At 42.9% G+C, this 18359-nt stretch overlaps 1 protein-coding gene across 2 annotated transcripts in view; it reads left to right on the top strand.

Annotated features, from left to right (window-relative positions):
• EFL1 (elongation factor like GTPase 1) overlaps positions 1–18070 on the top strand; it is a 68698-nt gene extending 50628 nt beyond the window's left edge. For both annotated transcript variants that reach the window (XM_080980298.1, XM_080980299.1), the window contains exons 16-20: positions 7883–8014; positions 8937–9084; positions 11129–12135; positions 13640–13824; positions 17730–18070. In XM_080980298.1, the coding sequence (XP_080836424.1) occupies positions 7883–8014; positions 8937–9084; positions 11129–12135; positions 13640–13824; positions 17730–17918 (1661 nt within the window). In that variant the 3' untranslated portion in view covers positions 17919–18070. The remainder of the gene's footprint in view (positions 1–7882; positions 8015–8936; positions 9085–11128; positions 12136–13639; positions 13825–17729) is intronic.
• The last annotated feature ends 289 nt before the right edge of the window (positions 18071–18359 follow it).

Here is an 18359-nt window from a genome sequence, read left to right as displayed (position 1 = left end):
CCAACTTAATCTGCCATTCTTCTCTGGTAGGGACTTTATCTTCTTTCCATCTCTGGACAGCATGCTTTGGGTCCTATCGTTTTACTGGTTGCACTAGCTGTGACTGTCAATGTGAATACTACTGGTTTGTTTGGGGCGTCTTTTTTTACTTTGTTTAGTTACATGGGAATGGTTCGCTCTGTCCCAATACCTGTACCTTACTCTGTCATGGAAACCTCTAATAAAAAACCTTTGGCAGCCTTGGAAATTCAGCTCCTCTTTTGAGAGGCCTCAGACTACACCCAAGTGGCTCTCTCATTTTGATCTTTCTACCCTTAAATGGACAAGAGGTCATGGTTTACCTTGGGGCTATTTCACATAACGACATTGCGCGTGCGTCTGTCTGTGTGTGTTCTGTATCAGCAGGGACTCCTTGCTAGCCTGCTGAGGACATGAGTTATCCTTTTGAAGACTCGAGCAGGTTTTCCTCTTGATTTAAGAAGACAAAGCTACCTAATCTCTGGATCAGCTCCTATCGCTGCACTTTGTCTAAGGGAATGTTAAAGGCCGACACCTCTAAGAACGTCAGTAAATCTCAACTTGTGCAGAGCGCATTGGACTTTCACATTTTTTAGACTTAAGGAAAAAAAGAAAGGCCTATTCACTTGATACTTGCTGGTTTTGTTCTCTACTTTTGCTCGTCCAGAGGCTCTGCATGGAGAAGACTTTTTAAAATATATTATCTCTTTCCCACTCACATGCCTCTCAAAGTATTTTTACTCATCTCTTGTGACTTGTTATCTTAATCTTATTTCACACTCAACTTGTTCCTTATTTCCTTCACCCCAAAATGGCTGGTTTCTTTCATCTTCATTCCCTGGTCCTTTTACGTTCACATTTTCCCCCCTATACCATCTTTCCTCTCTTATCCCTTTCCTTTCTATTCAGAGTTGTTCATCATCAATAATAATAATAATATATATAAATAAACGTTAACCTTTTCTCACTTTCTAACTTCCTTCAACATATCCCCTGTCCCTTTACCCTCAAAGGAGGAAGACATTCCTTCTTTCCTCTCCCTCTGAACTTCTGTCTCCCAGCTACCTTTATTCATCCTGCAAGGACTTGCTGGTGCTGGCATTGGACCAATCAAAAGACTATGGCAAGACCTGGTGGCAGAGCAGGTGTTGACAACAGTGGTCTATTTATTTATTTATTTTGTAATTTTCTTTATAGCCTACCCTTCACCTAATTGTCACATGGAAGGTTACAAAAACTTCTCAATGGAAATAAGTACACAGTGTGTTGAAATCATAAAATAAAACAACAGAAAGAATTGTGATCTCATTACATCAATTGTGCCTATTCAAAGTCCATCTCTGGACCCAATTTAAAGTGCTGACTTTGAGCTATAAAGTGCTTTATGGCCTTAGACCAGCATGCTTATAGGAACGCTACATGGGCCATTGGTCTTGATATAAGGCACCTTGCTGTCTTCCTAGAACTTGTAGGTCCCGTATAAATCTATTTTGGCAATGACAAGAGAAAGAGCCCTCAAAATTGCACATAGCTGGTATTTAACACCTAGACGTCTAGCTTATATAAAACTCAACAGCTCTCCTATGTGTTGGAGGGGGTGTCTCACTATTGGAACATACAGACATACGTGGTGGGAGTGTTCAAAAATGGAAAAATTCTGGGAAAATGTCTTTGCAGAGATATCTTTGGTTAAAAGGCAGACAGTATCTATGTCCCCAGGACTGGCACTGCTTAATTTGTACAGTCGGGACTCACCAAGAATTAGAAATAAAGATCTTATAACCCATTTATTAACTGTGGCAAGAACAACCATACCAATAGAAAACATTGCAACTGTTGACCATGGATATGTGGTATGAAGCAGTCTGGCAGACAGCTTTGTTGGAAAAGCTAACATGGAAACTGCGGATAGCAAGAGGCCAAAAGAAAAACAATAACTTCTACGCAGTAGGGGGCGACTTTATTGAACACACAGGTAATGAGGCACATGGGGGAGTAGTGTTTGGGGTGGGTAACACAGTTTGGAATACAGTCGTACCTTGGTTCTTGAACGTAATCCGTTCCAGAAGTCCGTTCAACTTCCGAAAACATTCAAAAACCAAGGCGCGGCTTCCAATTGGCTGCAGGAGCTTCCTGCATTCGATTGGAAGCCGCGTTGGACATTCGGCTTCCAAAAATGTTCGCAAACCGGAACACTCACTTCCGGGTTTACGACGTTCAGGAGCCAAAACATTTGAGTCGCAAGGCGTTTGAGAACCAAGGTGCGACTGTACTTTGAAGTACACATTTTAACCCTTCAAATTGTTACAGATATAATGTATTCCTTCCTTTTAATGAGATTGGAGCACATGATGTCTTATTTTATGGTTTTTAAGATTATGAGAATGTTTGAAATATATGCTGTGGCAAATAAACTATTTCAAAAGAAGAAGCTGTGAGGCCTTCTTCTCTCACCATGAAAGGGCTTGTAGCCACGATGGCTTCGTTCTTCCTCCGCGGTTGGAGGCAGGAATGCTTCTGAATATCAGTAACCGAAAACCACAGGAGAGGAGAGGGCTCTTGTGTTCGAATCCTGCCGGCCGGTTTTGCCCAGGCATCCATTTGGCCAGTGTGAGACAGAATCCTGGACTGGATGAGCAGACTCTTCTTACATTCTTACATTTAAAATGTGAATAGGCCTCTGATTCAACCTAAATAGGATACAAAAAGTCATTGCTGAAAATAATTATGGCTAGGATAATCATGTCAATAGACCTTGTTTTGGAAGTAACTCTTGCTGTTAAAATTAGAAAGCATGACACACAAGCCTTTATTAATAACATCTTGGAATGATAACGGCAAAGCATATTTGAGCCATTCCTATTGTTCTGTTTCATGCCATCTGTTCGCACACCCACGGTGGCAAAGATTTTTTAATCTAAACATTGGGAAAGGGCATTTTAGTATCTGCTCATGCTATTGCTTGATGGCCTGGAAGTGTGTGTTCCTTTCCAATTTCCACTTTGGTTAATTTCCGCAGCGTTTTAAAACAGCTTAGTTCCAGGTAAAAATGTCATTTTTGTAGGTAATAGCTTGGTACCTTCTAATTATTGCTGGTATTTTAGATTTGATAGAGATTTCGGCGCAAGACAATAACTGTTATAAACTCATTTGGAAGAAAATGTATACTGGTGGAAACTGTTTATAAAAAGAAGGCCCTAGGCTTTGGGAATAATAAAGTCAAGTCCTAGTAAATTCAGTTTTAATTGGTTAACTGCATAATTTTGCAAGTAAGAATAATGAATGGGTGAAGAACACACGTAAGGCATTTTCACTGGGTGTTATCCTAAAACTTAACGTTCCTGCGATGTGTTCCACTTAAATGGCAGACATTTGCCTATAGATCATTTGTGTTCCATTATATATTGAGAATTAAATCAATTGCTACAATAATGGAAACTGAGAGTACTTGATTTAGTTGCACCTTTGATGTGAGAGCTAGCAGAAGAGAGGTTTTTGCTATTTATTTTTTACTACCAAAATAAGGGTCAATATGATGTAGGGAGGAGAGTGAGTCTCTCTTTGTTGCAAGAACCCACATAGGGATCCTCTCAGTGGAGTCTGCCCCCAAATTTTGCCAGTATCATTGTTCTTTCCCCATTGGAGTGAATGGAAGCCATGTGGGAGAAAGTTGAGGGGTGTTTGCAGACATAGATGTTACTGGAGCCCACGGCTCAACTTGCTCCTGACAGATCGCGGGGAGAAGATGATGTTCCCCTTTTTGCAACAAAGCTGTCAATCATCAGTCTTGTTTCCTATGTCCTATGAGAGCTATTTCCACCCGGACAATGCTTCCGACTGCAGTATGTCTGGGACGTATGCCAATCCTAGAGTGTAGCTAACATAGTGTGATAGCCAATGAAATGTTATTTTTATTTATGTAGATTTTAGCATGATCCTGTTCATTTCTAAATCTGCAAACCAGATTGTTTTCCTAATTCAGACGTATTAATGCTGGCTGGGGGTGATGAGCTTTAGTTCAAAACAGCTAGAGGACAGCAGGTTAACCTTTCTATTACAAAGTCTCCAAGACAACAATTTTTAAATACCTTTATGTGCAAATTGTCTGCCTTAAAGGCTGCCTTAATTTTTAGCACCAGTTAAATTGACAGCTGCCCAAGAGGTGGGATGTAGTGTCTTACCTACCATGGAAGGGAACAGGTGTGAATTTAAATCAGTTTGTCCACATTTGGGACCCAGTGTGAGTTGAGCAAGCCCAATGAATTATTCCCCCCCTGCCTTCAAAGCCACTGGAATCCTTTCTCTGTCTATCACTCTTAAACAGAAAAGTTGACTATATTACTAGTGGGCAGTGTAGATTTTGTGTGTGTTGTTTAGTCATGTCTGATTCTTCGTGACCCCATGGACCAGAGCACGCCAGGCACTCCTGTCTTCCACTGCCTCCCGCAGTTTGGTCAAACTCATGTTCGTAGCTTCGAGAACACACACATATAATATGTATATAACCTTAATAACTTGTCCTTGAGCTTGCTTTGCCTTCCTTCCTCTATCACTCCCGTTCCTTTTTCCTTGTGTGTCATGTCCTTGTAAATTGTGAGTAGGGATCATCTTAATACTGGTTTTCATATACTGCTGTAAGAACCTTTTTGACTAAACAGTGGGCTATAAATAAATAATGCACATATATGAGCTATATATAGGGATTACACACATACACATCCGACTGTTAATCTTCAAAGCAATCAAAGAGCACTGCAAAACAGCATTTAAAAGAAGTAGGCTCTCGATCCCAGGATACTGTCAGACACGTAGCATATTACAAATAGGTGAATGACGGGACAGAGGAAGATCTGGCAATGCTTAGCTTCTGCCTTGCTCAGTGACGCAGCTAGGATTTCAAATGTGCATAATACTTGTTTGTTTTTCATTCTACATTCCTCTTGCAATAACCACAACCTATAAATTCCACAGTGGGGAACACTTCTTGTATCCACAGCAGGCAGGCTGAACTCAAATGCCTAATTTATCTGTGCCATCTGTACTTGATTGGCACAACCACGAAAGTGAATTAATGTTACCTGAGAAACCCTGTTCCGGATTCTGTATGTTTTGCTGTCAGATGACGCTCCTAGTAACGTTTGTCTATTTGAACAAATTAAATATGATTATTATTTGTAGCACAAGGAAATATTTAGAAAACTGCTTTTACTTCCAGCATATTTCTGAATCAGATAAAGAGTGTAGCAAGGATAGGTGAGCTCTCTGAGACGAGAGTCATCTCAGATTCATTAACTGTCTGATTTTTCTCCCCAACTGTAGTTGGAGAAAATCAGATTATTCTTCCAAATTCACATGAAGGTCTTGGGGAAAATTTTTCCACTCCCTATCCGCCCCCAGCAGCCGTTCTCTCCAACTCCATAATGCACATAGCCCCTTTCCCCCAACTGGTACAGAATACAGAAGCCAGTCTGTTCACCAGATCAGGTTACAGGGATCATGTTACTCCTTTGCCGAGAAAGCTACATAGGACCTCCTGATTCCTTATGCTCCAGCTCGAACACAGAGCTCTGACGGGGCAATTTTGAGGGTCCCCCACACCCCAGAGATTTTGTTGGCATTTAACAGGAACCAGGTCTTTAGTGTGGCAGGCTCTGCCCTGTGGAACTCCTTGCCAATAGACGTCTGGCAGAAATCTCCCTTGTTTGCTTTTTTAAAAGTGAGAACTGGATCCTGCAACTGGGATCCTGCTATTAATATCAGGCAGAGCCACTCCATAGCATCATAGAATTGTAGACTTGGAAAGGGACCCCGAGAGGGTCCAGCTGCCTGCAATGCAGGAATAAAGGCACTTCCTTTTGCATTGCCAGTGTGGCATAATCATAATCCCTTCTGTATGTACAGAGGACTCTGAGTTCCACGTTCAAACAATCTCTGGCAACTCTTAAATGTAGGTTACTAAGTTCCTGGCCACTAGGTGTTTGAATTGAGCTCCAGTATCTTTGGCACTATGAGACCATAAAATTTCCTGTGTATGATCAGCTGTCCAAGGAAGGAGAGGAATGCAGAATTTTATGTAGCAGCCACACAGCTAACAATGGTTGGATGAACTGATTCTAGGGCCAGGGATGGGCGGGGCTTCAGGTAAGGGGAAGTTTCCCCAGAACCCAGTGGACCACTAGCCAACTAGAAATGTACAATAAAGGCTGATAAAGGTGGAGTGAGATACATACCAGTGGCTCGGGTCACAAAGCCAATTGCTTACTGCTGCACCACCACCACGAGCCTCTATACAGTGGTACCTCTTGTTACGTACTTAATTCATTCCAGAGGTCTGTTCTTAACCTGAAACTGTTCTTAACCTGAAGCACCACTTTAGCTAATGGGGCCTCCTGCTGCCGCCGCGTCACCGGAGCACAATTTCTGTTCTCATCCTGAAGCAAAGTTCTTAACCCGAGGTACTATTTCTGGGTTAGCGGAGTCTGTAACCTGAAGCATCTGTAACCTGAAGCGTCTGTAACCCAAGATACCACTGTATACGCAAGTGCAAATCTATATCTACTATGGATTAGAGATTCAACACTAAAACTCTTAAAACTAGATTTGTAAAACTGTACAGAGACATGATCAAAGGCAAGCAACCATATTTTACAGGAAGTAAGCAATGAGTCTCAGAGAAGTGAAAAGTTCAAGGTCAGCCAAGGCACAGAATGTCCCTTCCCTTAACTTGCAGTTTGAAAACGTACTGCAAATCAGCTAGAAATCTACCAGTGTGTGCCAGTCTACCTTCCTGCTGTCCCTGCCCTGGACATTGATTAGTGGGTTGCAATTTGCAAGAAACTTGCACCCTTCCCTCTGTGTGGGGCCGGGACATATTGGCTGCATCGCCAGTGTTAAAACAGTAGAAAAAAGGAAGGAGAGGTTATTTTTAAGAAGGAAGATGAGAGAAAACAGGAGAAAACAGAATGCACAGTGCTGGGACACTGCTCATTCTGCACATTCATTATCTTCTTTTTTCAATGCTGTCAAGAATGAAGAACAAAGCCTTCAATATGGTCAGCACCAAAATAACTTTTTAATAACGCAACAAAGCACCAAGTCTTTTTTAAATTTTGGCCTTGCAGTGCTAGTGGTAACCACAAGTAAAAACAAACGTGATGCAAGCTCAGAGACATTTTCTCAAAACCATGATTAAAACTGGCCTCCACACAAGTTATATATCTGTTTTTCCTTTGGAGATTTGGCAGCAATTCATCCCCTTCAGCTGCAAATCAAAACTGGAACAACAGTCTGGAAGTTTGTGGCTTAAAACATGTGCTTGTTATTTGAGGATATCGGGGGTTTAACTCATTCTACCTTAGTTATTACCAATGATGTGAATGAAGCGAAGACCTCATGGTTGTAAAAGAGTGGTCCTGTACAAAAACGTTATGCCTTTTGAGTAAAGAGATCACTATCCTAATCTGATAAATATGGTCAGTATAAGCTTCTGACTAGCCACCATCCTGATTGCCCATGGCAGGTAAGAATTGTTTCTGAAACATATCTTTTTTTTTCTTTTTACAAATCCCATAAACATCTAAAACATGGGCAGGTGGACAAGTTACTTTGGGAAGCTTAGTTGTATTGGGAGAAGGAGCAGTATTCTGCGAGAGAGTATATGCAGCAGTAGTTTGCAACTCAGCGATTCTTTGCAGTTCCTCACTCTCCCCTGTGCTCTCAACAATATGCAAACCCTCCTCCATATCCGCTGTGCCCATCAGAATGGTTGGCAGGTTTCTGTTACTTTTATAGGAAGGCCATGTAGCTGAATATTTTTGTTGACTTCAGGGTGTGTGTCTTGACTTCATGCTTCAATGCCTTGTAGGGATAGGAGGGTTGCAAGAATTCGTACTGAAGTCGGCAACGCTCTCATCGTCGCCAGCTTGCCCACCGTTTAACCCCCTCAGCTTCGAAGCAACACCGATTGTGCGAGTTGCTGTGGAGCCAAAACACCCAAGTAAGTGTCTTCCCTCCGTTCCTTGAGTATCCAATCAGAATCATTAAGTATACTTTCGAAAAGCCACAAGGGTGGGAAGGAGTGGTCGTAAATGAGTTTGAGCAAATGATAGTATGGTGGTTGCCTCGCAATAAGGCAGGGTTTCCCTAACTTGGGTCTCCAGCTATTGTTGGACTACAGCTGCCATTATCCCTATCAACCAGGGCCAGTAGTCAGGGATGATGGGAATTGTAGTCCAAAATCAGCTGGAGACCCAAGTTTGGGAAACTTAATAAGGAAATATTTAGAACCACTCATACTCATACTAGGATGGATGTCGGCATGTTACAAGAAACATGGGGCAATGACAGCCTCGTTCTGTCTTGTTCTTGGTCCTTAATGTGTACAACAGGAATGGGGAACATGTTGGACTACAACTCCCATCAGCCCTCACTGTGGGCCATAATGGTTGGTGCTGATGGGAGTTGGAGTCCAGTGACATCTGGAAGACCACAGATTCCCCTTCCCTGGTACATATGTTATATTGCATGGTGGCTTTCTTGAGCTCTGCATTTGCCTGCTCCCACTTTATGTCACTGTTAGGGCAAGGAAACAGTAATTTCATCAGGACATGAAACACATTCTGGAAGGAGAAGAGTGGATTTGATATGGGGCTGTTGTTTTGAGTGGCAGCCCTGTGTCTCTTAGAACATACAGATCCACCCACAGTCTCTTTTTTTCCTTTTAATCCCTCTTAAGATTTTTAGTGCTGTTATAATATGTAAAATCTAAAAGCTAAACAAAACATTATTCTATCCTATTCTTTGTACTCAGTATTTCACAGCAGCCTGTGCTCCCTTTCTTACTGAGCTTTGCTCGTATGTTACTTTGAAACCCAAGCGCTTCAGAGGTACTTCATTTAAAAGTGCTTTTGTCTTCCCAGGTGAGATGCTGCAGTTGGTTAAAGGCATGAAGCTTTTAAACCAAGCTGATCCTTGTGTACAAGTTTTAATCCAGGAGACAGGGGAGCACGTGTTAATTACAGCAGGAGAAGTCCATCTTCAGCGCTGTTTGGATGACTTGAAAGAGAGGTTGGTGGCAGGGATAGGTGGCGCGAGAGGAAAAGGAAGAATTGCTCAAGGCTCAGTGATTAAATCCAGCATTTACAAGACAGTTAAACGTGTAATTGTGGTTTAACCTATGGAAAGGTCAAAGCATCCTTTCCCAATTCTTCCTCACTGTTGCTGGTGCACAATGGAAGATTTTTCATACTGGCATTCCTCGTGTGTAGATTTCTATCCATCAGTCAATCATTTGTATACTGCCTTTCCAAAATTAAAGCCATGCTCAAGGACAGCTGACAACATATATAAAATTACATAACTGCAAAACATAACAAAAGTCGTCATAAACAATGAACAAAACATCAAAAAGTACCCACATAAATTGAACAATTTCCACATAAATCATAAGATCCATAAGGAATTGGGAGTTAGGTTGTCCCTGCATATTAACTGTAAACTGCTTTTGTATGTTTTCCCAAATCATTTGTTTGCAACCATTGCCCATCTAGAAATCCTCTTTGTAGAAAAGCCCATTTTTATCACTCAGAATGTTTGGTGGACACAGTTGTAAAGCTTTCACACTGTGTGCAACAGTAGATTGCTCTGCAACGGCTATGTTTGTTGCCATCTTTTTCACAGCAGTCTTTTTCGTATAGACACGACTTGACGTGTTCAGCTCAAGTAACAGAAATCAGGAGCCTGATCTTTGAGTGGGTCTCTAGTCTAACTCATTGAGTTGTGGACTGAGTTTTCATTCCATCCCGATACCACTCTTAATTCCTTGGAGGCAGGATGGGTTTCAAGCAGCAGAGTCTCAAAGATCGGGAATGTTCTGGAATATGAACCTAAGTGACTCACACATCTCCTGTCCGAGGAAAGTGCTGGGGCCCATTGCCCTTCTCAGATAATATTTTAGGACTTAACTTCACTCCACACTAACTCACTGGGTTGCAGCTCAGAGGATGGGAGACCTGCTGCTGCTGCTGCTGCTGCTGCTGCTGCTGCAACAACAACAACAACTGTAAGAGGCAGTTGAGAGAATTTGGAGCCTGTTCTGTTCCTCAAGATAGGAATCTGCTGTATAGTCAGACCATTGGTCCATCAAGCTCAGTATTGTCTACATCAGAGTTTCCCAAACTTGGATCTCCAGCTGTTTTTGGACTACCGTTCCCATCATCCCTGACCACTGGTCCTACTAGCTTGGGATGATGGGAGTTATAGTCCAGAAACAGCTGGGAACCCAAGTTTGAGAAACCCTGGTCTACACTGGCTGGCAAGCAACTCTTTAGGGTTTCAAGCAAGGTTCTCTCCCAGCCATATCTGGAGATGCCAGGGCTTGAACCTGGTGCCCTATGCATGCAAAACAGCTGTCCTGCCACTGAAGTATAGGTAAGGTAAAGGGACTCCTGACCATTAGGTCCAGTCGTGACCGACTCTGGGGTTGCTGCGCTCATCTCGCTTTATTGGCCGAGGGAGCCGGCGTACAGCTTCCAGGTCATGTGGCCAGCATGACTAAGCCACTTCTGGCGAACCAGAGCAGCACACAGAAACGCCGTTTACCTTCCTGCCAGAGTGGTACCTATTTATCTGCTTGCACTTTGGCGTGCTTTCGAACTGCTAGGTTGGCAGGAGCAGGGACCGAGCAACGGGAGCTCACCCTGTCGCGGGGATTCGAACCACCGACCTTCTGATCGGCATGTCCTAGGCTCTCTGGTTTAACCCACAGCGCCACCCGCGTCCCATGCCACTGAAGTATAGTCCTTCCTAATACCCTCATCAGGAATGTACCAGGATCCAAAACAGGCTCATAACTGTACTCTGACATAACGGGTTGCAGTGGAGGGGGCGGGATGCCTGTTGCTTTAAGTATGCTAGAATGAATGCTGCCTCCCTCCTTGGCTCCCATTATTGAGTAATTGCTTAATGTCTTAGGAGGCAGCGGGCTGCAATGGTTAATCATAATGTGAAGTTGGCATCATGTGATTACTGGCATTAACCCGCCACTGAAACCCTTGAAGACTTAAGTTTCATTTGCTGTGAGGCCTAACTGTAGCCTTTTGGCTTTCTGTAGGTTTGCCAAGATAGAAATTAGCGTATCGAAACCAATTATTCCATTCCGGGAAACCATAACAAGACCCCCCAAAGTTGACATGGTGAACGAAGAAATAGGAAAGCAGCAGAAAGTTGCCATCATACACCAGAGTAAGGAAGAGCAGAACAAAATCCCTGAAGGTGTGCAGGTTGATTCAGATGGGCTGATAACGATATCGACGCCAAACAAATATGCCACACTCAGCATCAGAGCAACGCCTCTTCCTGAGGAGGTGACTCGACTACTGGAGAAGAACAGCGGCTTAATTCGGACCATAGAACAATTCTCCTCTTACCTGAATGAAGGTAAGAAAACAGAAGAGATGAATCCGAAGACCTTTGACCAGATACAGGAGTTCAAAAAAAGACTAGAGGAAAACCTACCAGGAAGGAAATGGAGAAATGCCGTTGATGGGATCTGGTCCTTTGGCCCCCGAAAATGTGGGCCTAACATTTTACTGAACAGATGTGAAGGCTACAAGAGGTCTGTGTGGCAGTGCCTGGAAGCAAGCAAGCCACCCAAGGAAGCGAGCGTGTATCGGGATTTTGACAACAGTCTTGTCAGCGGGTTCCAGTTGGCCACACTTTCAGGACCAATGTGTGAAGAACCACTTATGGGTGTCTGTTTTTCGGTGGAGAAATGGGACATGGGCAGATTTGTCGAGCAAATGTCAGTTAACCGGCAGGATTCGGATGAAAGGAAGTCTACAGAGGAGACATCGGCAGGGGAGGAGACTGCCCTTGTGTCGAGGACTGGAGACACTGAATCAGCTTCTGAAACTGAGCTACAAGATGGTGATCAGTGTAGCCTCAAATCATCCAGTAAACCCAAAGGAGAGGCTTTGCCTGCAGACTGTTATGGCCCTTTCTCTGGACAACTGATAGCAACCATGAAGGAAGCATGCCGTTATGCTATGCAAGCAAAGCCACAGAGGCTTATGGCTGCCATGTACACCTGTGAGATTATGACAACAGCTGAGGTCCTTGGTAAGCATGAAACCAGCAACATGCACAAGCAGACCACATGGTAGATGTTGCATCTGTAGGGGGAAAGCATTGTCAGAAAGCTGACTGCGAATGACTTCCTTGGCCATGCCAGCTTTTGCCAACCTGATGCCCTCCAGATGTTTTTGGCTACAGTTCCCATCAGCCCCATCCAGCATGCAGGCTGGGGTTGATGGAAGTTGTGGTCCCAAACATTTGGAGGGCGCTAGGTTGGCAAAGGCCGACAAAGAAAAATAATTATATTTCCTGTGATTCTCCAGGTATAGATGGAATTATCTGGTTAACTCAGCAAGTAGTTGTTGTTGATTAAATTTCTGAACTGCCCTTCATCCAAGATTACAGGGCGGTTTACAATATAATGTACTTGCAATATAGTTAAACTATGGAACTTGTTTCTGTAGGAGTTAGTGACGGCCACCAACGGCTTTGAAAGAGAGCTGAACAAATTCACGGAGGGTAATGCTGTCAATGGCAACTGGCCATGATGTCTATGCATTGCCTACATAGTCAATACTTCTGTATGCCAGTTGCTGGAAACCACAGGAGAAACTGCTAAAATAAGAGGACAAAATGACGATGTTTTTATAGAAGGAGACCTATCAAATTATCATTCCTGTATGAAATCATGTGCAGGATTTGAGATATGAGCAACAGAGGAATGTAGAGAATGGATTTGTGGGGCTTAGAAAATAAATGTAGATGTGTTTTAATGCAGCTGTTAAGGGGAAATAAAAGAAAATCAGGGAAGGAGAGATGGGAAGTCAAGAAAAAACGTGTAACAAAAAAAATTATATGTATGATTGGAGTTACGTAATAATTTGAAAGATTCAATAAAAATAAACCACAGGAGAGGAGAGTTCTCTTGTGCTCTGCTCCTGTTTACAGATTTCCCACAAAAGAGGCTGCTGGACTAGATGGACCTCCTTTGGTCTGATCCAGCAGGCTCTTCTTTATTATTATTTTTTAAATATTATTTTTTTTAAAAAATAAAATGTCTTTATAATTTTTTTCATCTTGGTATATTGACTTCGTATTACATTTATTAAGTTACTTAAGCAGCCCCTCTTCCTGGGGCTTAAGATCAACATCCTGTTGACTAAGGCTTGCACTTAGATGTTCTGTTTGCTCATTGCCCACCATTTTTAGGGGTAAAGAAAATGAAATACCTCATAAGATAATTAACTCCATACATTCCTGTTGGAGTGGGATCTCTGTTATCCCAGTGCTCCTGCTGAGATTTTGCAGCAGTTTTGTGGTCAGTAAAACTCACTCCAACCCTTGAGTGAAGTCCCTACAATCTCTTCTTAATATTCTGAGATCTGAAGTTTTTCACACCATCATTTAATCGTAGCTGGTTACTCTATATGACTGTTTGTCGAGACCCTCTCTTGCCCCAGGCGTTAATTAGTCCTCCCAGTTCAGTAATTGTGCATCTGAATTGATGAAAAGGATGCAACAAGCTCAGTAGGTCTTTTCCCTTTTTCAGGTCGCGTTTATGCTGTCCTCTCCAAAAGAGTCGGCCGGGTGTTGCAGGAAGAGATGAAAGAAGGGACAGACGTGTTTATTATCAAAGCAGTGTTGCCAGTAGCAGAGAGCTTTGGTTTCGCTGATGAAATCAGGAAGAGAACAAGCGGCCTAGCCAGTCCACAGCTGGTCTTCAGTCACTGGGAGGTAAAAATTCTATTCACTCCCATCTGCCTTGGTGTACAATTTCTTGTAGATGCAGGAAAAGAAATCAAGATGAAGGAGGGGAGAGGTTAAATGGTGGTCAAGACTTAAATTTGCTCCATTCTTTCCTAAGCCAAGCCATACAAGCAGCTTTTTATCTGCCTTTACAGTGGTACCTCCGGTTGTGAACAGGATCCGTTCCGGAGCTCCGGTCGGATCCCGAGGAATTCGCAACGGAGGTGCCACTTCTGCGCATGCGTGCGACGTGTAGAGCACTTCTGTGCACGCAGAGAAATCTGGAAAAATACTTCCAGGTTTGCCGCGTACGTATCCTGAAGGATACGTAACCAGAGGTGAACGTAAGTAGAGGTACCACTGTATATTTGCTTTTTCCAATGCACGCTTCACAATATTCTGTTCTGCTTCAGTAGGTTTTGGGTTAGGGTTAGGGTGTTCCATCCTCTGCTGGATTGAATTTAAAGTCCATTAAGTCCAGCATTATGTGTCCAGCAGCAGCCAGATGTTTCTGGGAAACTGGTGAGCAGGGCATGAAGACAATAGCTGTCTTCATCTTCTACTCCTGGTTGCTCCTCTTCTGCCACAAAAAAAGAGTAGAAATAAGACACTAGGGAAGGACAATTTTAAAATAATTCTCTTCATTCTCTATAAAGTGGCCTATGTTTGATACATGTGTTTCTGCACACAATAGAGACATATGTGGTGGAATACAATAGACATATATTTGGTGTAAAGCACTCCTTCCCAAACTTTCCCCCCCATGGACCACTTGACAAATTGCTTAGGGTCTTGGCGGACCACTTAATGATTGTTTTGCCTGTTGCAGCGGTTGTAATGCGCAGCGCTAAGTAGATGCTGTATGGTTATTAATTGTGTTTCTATTGCTCCTTTTATTTCTCGCATCGTATTTTATTATGTTATAATTTGCATTTCATGGAATTCAAATTGTGCAACGGAATAAAATACAAGAAATAAAAGAAGCAATAAAACGACGGTTTAAAATCAGCATGGATATTTAAGGCAGACACAACCACCGGAATGAAGCTTGCAGACCCCTGGTCCACAATTTGGGAACTCCTAGCATAGAGGGAGACAGTAAATGGAGAAGCATCCATTTTTAGAAGGAGTATCCCACTGAATGCCCCAGTTTCTGGGGTGGGGAGCAACAGTGGGGCCAGGCATTTATACCCTGTTTTGTGGGCTTCCCATAAGCTTCAGGCTGGCCACTGAAAGAGAGAGAGGATGCTAGATTAGATCGACTTTTGGTTTCACCCAACAGAGCAGTTTTTCTTTTATTTAGCCTCCTAACAAGGTAACCAGCACACAGGGAAAACAGTAGGGGGGTGTTTTTGTGCTTGTAGAAAAGAACCTTTCTTTAAAGTGTTCTTTCTGGAAGGTGAAATCTTTTGAAATGCTGAAATAGATACCATGGATCAAACATTATTTGGATCTTCAGAGGCTCTTTGCGGGTTGATAGCGGCAATAAAATAAGTGACCTGTACACTTAGTTTTCTGCCTCCTGTCCTTTCTTCTTCAACTGTGTTTTTCTCCAACCATGTAATTTACAATCAAGAGCTTTTGAGGAGAAGATTCTTTAAGGGAATAGAAAGAAGAGTAGAATTGCATCCCTTTTCTAAGAGCATTTTTAGTTTTAAAGTCTGAAATCTGCTCCCTGTTTTCAGAGACCTGCGAGAGGAAAATACAGACTTGAGTTCAAAACGCGCTGTGTAATTCTTCTAAGCTCTGGATGTGTGAACAGATCTGCCGCCTACCAAACAAACAAAACTGCTGCTTTATCCCCTTCCAAGTTGCTTGTGCAGGGAAGTAGCTTGTTTCTCTTGAATCCAGTTCTAAAATTCAGGCTCTTGTCGCTCTTGACATCATCAGGAGTCTGGAGTGCCACCACGTGACCCGCACCCGGCCAGCCTCTTCCCTTTCCTCTTCCTTGTTGGGATATTGATATCTCACTGTTAGACTTCACTACTTCCCATGCACCAGAGGAACCAGCAGCTGGGAGCATTTTCTATAGACATGATTGGCTTTGTAGACCTCATCCTAAACTGGCTGGGAAGCTTCTGAGATGTTGGGGAGCAACATTTCCTGATTTGTATGGGAGTTGTAGTTGTGTATGTCTCCCAAATAATTCATTGAAGTAATGCATTTTAGGGATGCAGGTGGCGCTGTGGGTTAAACCACAGAGCCTAGGGCTTGCCGATCAGAAGGTCGGCGGTTCAAATTCCCGCGACGGGGGGAGCTCCCGTTGCTCAGTCCCTGCTCCTGCCAACCTAGCAGTTCGAAAGCACGTCAAAGTGCAAGTAGATAAATAGGTACCACTCCCACGGGAAGGTAAACGGCGTTTCCGTGCACTGCTCTGGTTCACCAGAAGCGGCTTAGTCATGCTGGACACATGACCCAGAAGCTGTACGCTGGCTCCCTTGGCCAATAAAGCAAGATGAGCGCCGCAACCCCAGAGTCGGTCACGACTGGACCTAATGGTCAGGGGTCCCTTTACCTTTACCTAATGCATTTTATGCAGCTCAGCTGGAAGTGATGAATCTTTAGCCCAGTTAAGGATGGCATCTACAGGTCCAGTTCAGCCAGCAAGGAGGGTTGGCCGGCAGTGGCAGCAAATGCATTAGGAACCAGACCCTAATTTGGAGGGGCCTGGGCTTGCAATGTTTACTTAAGATCTTCTTAATATCCTGCAGTAAATGAAGGTATTTTAGCTATTTTAAATTCATGATCTTCTCAGCCATCTCTTTTTGACAGCAGACATCTATCGAGGACGTTTTTGTTTCCAAAGTAAACGAATGAGAGGTACAATGCAGTTTGTTGTGGACGTACAGTACTTTTGACTAATCAGGTTTCACTGCAATAAACATTGGAAGCTAGTAAAAGGAATTTTAAGTGAAAAATGACACACAGTGCAAGGCTGTGAGATGACCATTTTTTCCTCCTGTGGTTCCAAGATCAACAGAAAAAAGCTCTCTGAGCATAAAAAATTAAATCCACTTCAGCTCCATCTGCTTATTCTTGGAGCTTTCATTGAGTGGCTTCTACTAGTACAGTTAGACGGTCAGGAATCCAGTTCTGATTCTATGCTATACAGATTCCGCTAACTTCTGATACCTTCATAGTATTTCGTAAAGTTGGTGTGTTAATGATCCTGGCTGTACCGTTGCTGATTTTATTTGTTATCTTTAGATAACTGCCATACCTCAGCACATCCTTGCCTGCAGCCGTTGCAGTAGGCCAGAGTAATCATTTCACCATTAATGATCTCCAACTTAGCCTAACCCACCGCACAAGGCTATTGTAAGGCTTAAAAATGGGATAATTCTCACCTCCTTGTAAATACCCGACTGATATGTGCATGATCGTGCACACATGCACAGCGCTGAACCCAAAATTGACCGGGAAACCTATCTCTTTGTCTCGTCTTACCTCTCAGGGTTGTTGCGAGAATAAACCAGGATTCCCTGTGAAACTGAAAATGCAAATGCAAATATATATTTATACAGCTACACTTCTTACAGGCTGCTTTGTTGATTCCTCTGGGAAATCAGCATACCCCCACAGAAAAAAAGGGAGAAAATCAACAAAAGAAAAGAAGGAACTGAAAACAAAAAAACAAAAAAAAAGGATGGAATAGAGGAAGAGAGATATCAGCCAAATAACTGTACTTCAATAATTGTCAGGGACATACTGAGCAGAAATTATTTTTCATTCATTTTTAGGTGACTGGCGGCACCTTTTCAAGATTTGAGTGCATCTTTCCTAATTTCAAATATGTCTGCTTTTAGCCGACGGTCAAAAATCACTGTTCATTGCTGCTGCCCCCTTCCATTAATTAAGCTCTTTGCACAATTCCTCTCTTTTTTCCCCCCTAGGTAATTTCAGATGATCCATATTGGGTACCAACCACAGAGGAAGAGTATCTGCACTTTGGGGAGAAGGCAGACTCCGAGAACCAGGCCCGCAAGTACATGAATGCTGTAAGGAAGCGGAAGGGACTTTATGTAGACGAGAAAATCGTGGAGCATGCTGAGAAGCAAAGGACTCTCAGCAGAAACAAATAGCTGCCTTCAATTCTCTTTCTCTCTTAAGTGCAGGTGGATTATCTTCTGTACCGGAGATTCAAAAAAAGTCACCTTGGATGTACAATTCTGTGTGGGTTTTCTTACTGCGAGTTGTCTGTGGCTTGAGTTTTAATAAACCTAAGCCTTTCCAACTTCTTTTCTTGTGATTATACACTACAGCTTCCTTGTTATATTAGCGGCTTGCAAATGTCCTACCTCCTGGGAACCGTTTTCACATCTCCTCATCTGCCAAGGGACACCTGCAGGGCTGATCCAGGATCCCCGCATACCTTGAGTCAAATAGGCATCAGCATTTGGTCTAATTTTAACCAGCTATAGCTGGATCAATGTAGAACATTTTCATTTATTAGAATACTACTCCTGATGAATCAGCCAGCATTTTTTGAATGAATGAATGAATGAATGAATAATTCACTGTTT

This window comes from Podarcis pityusensis (assembly GCF_964106645.2).
Source record: "Podarcis pityusensis genome assembly, chromosome: 14".
In the NCBI taxonomy this organism is placed as follows: domain Eukaryota; kingdom Metazoa; phylum Chordata; class Lepidosauria; order Squamata; family Lacertidae; genus Podarcis; species Podarcis pityusensis.
This window is presented reverse-complemented; position numbering and strand designations above follow the sequence as displayed.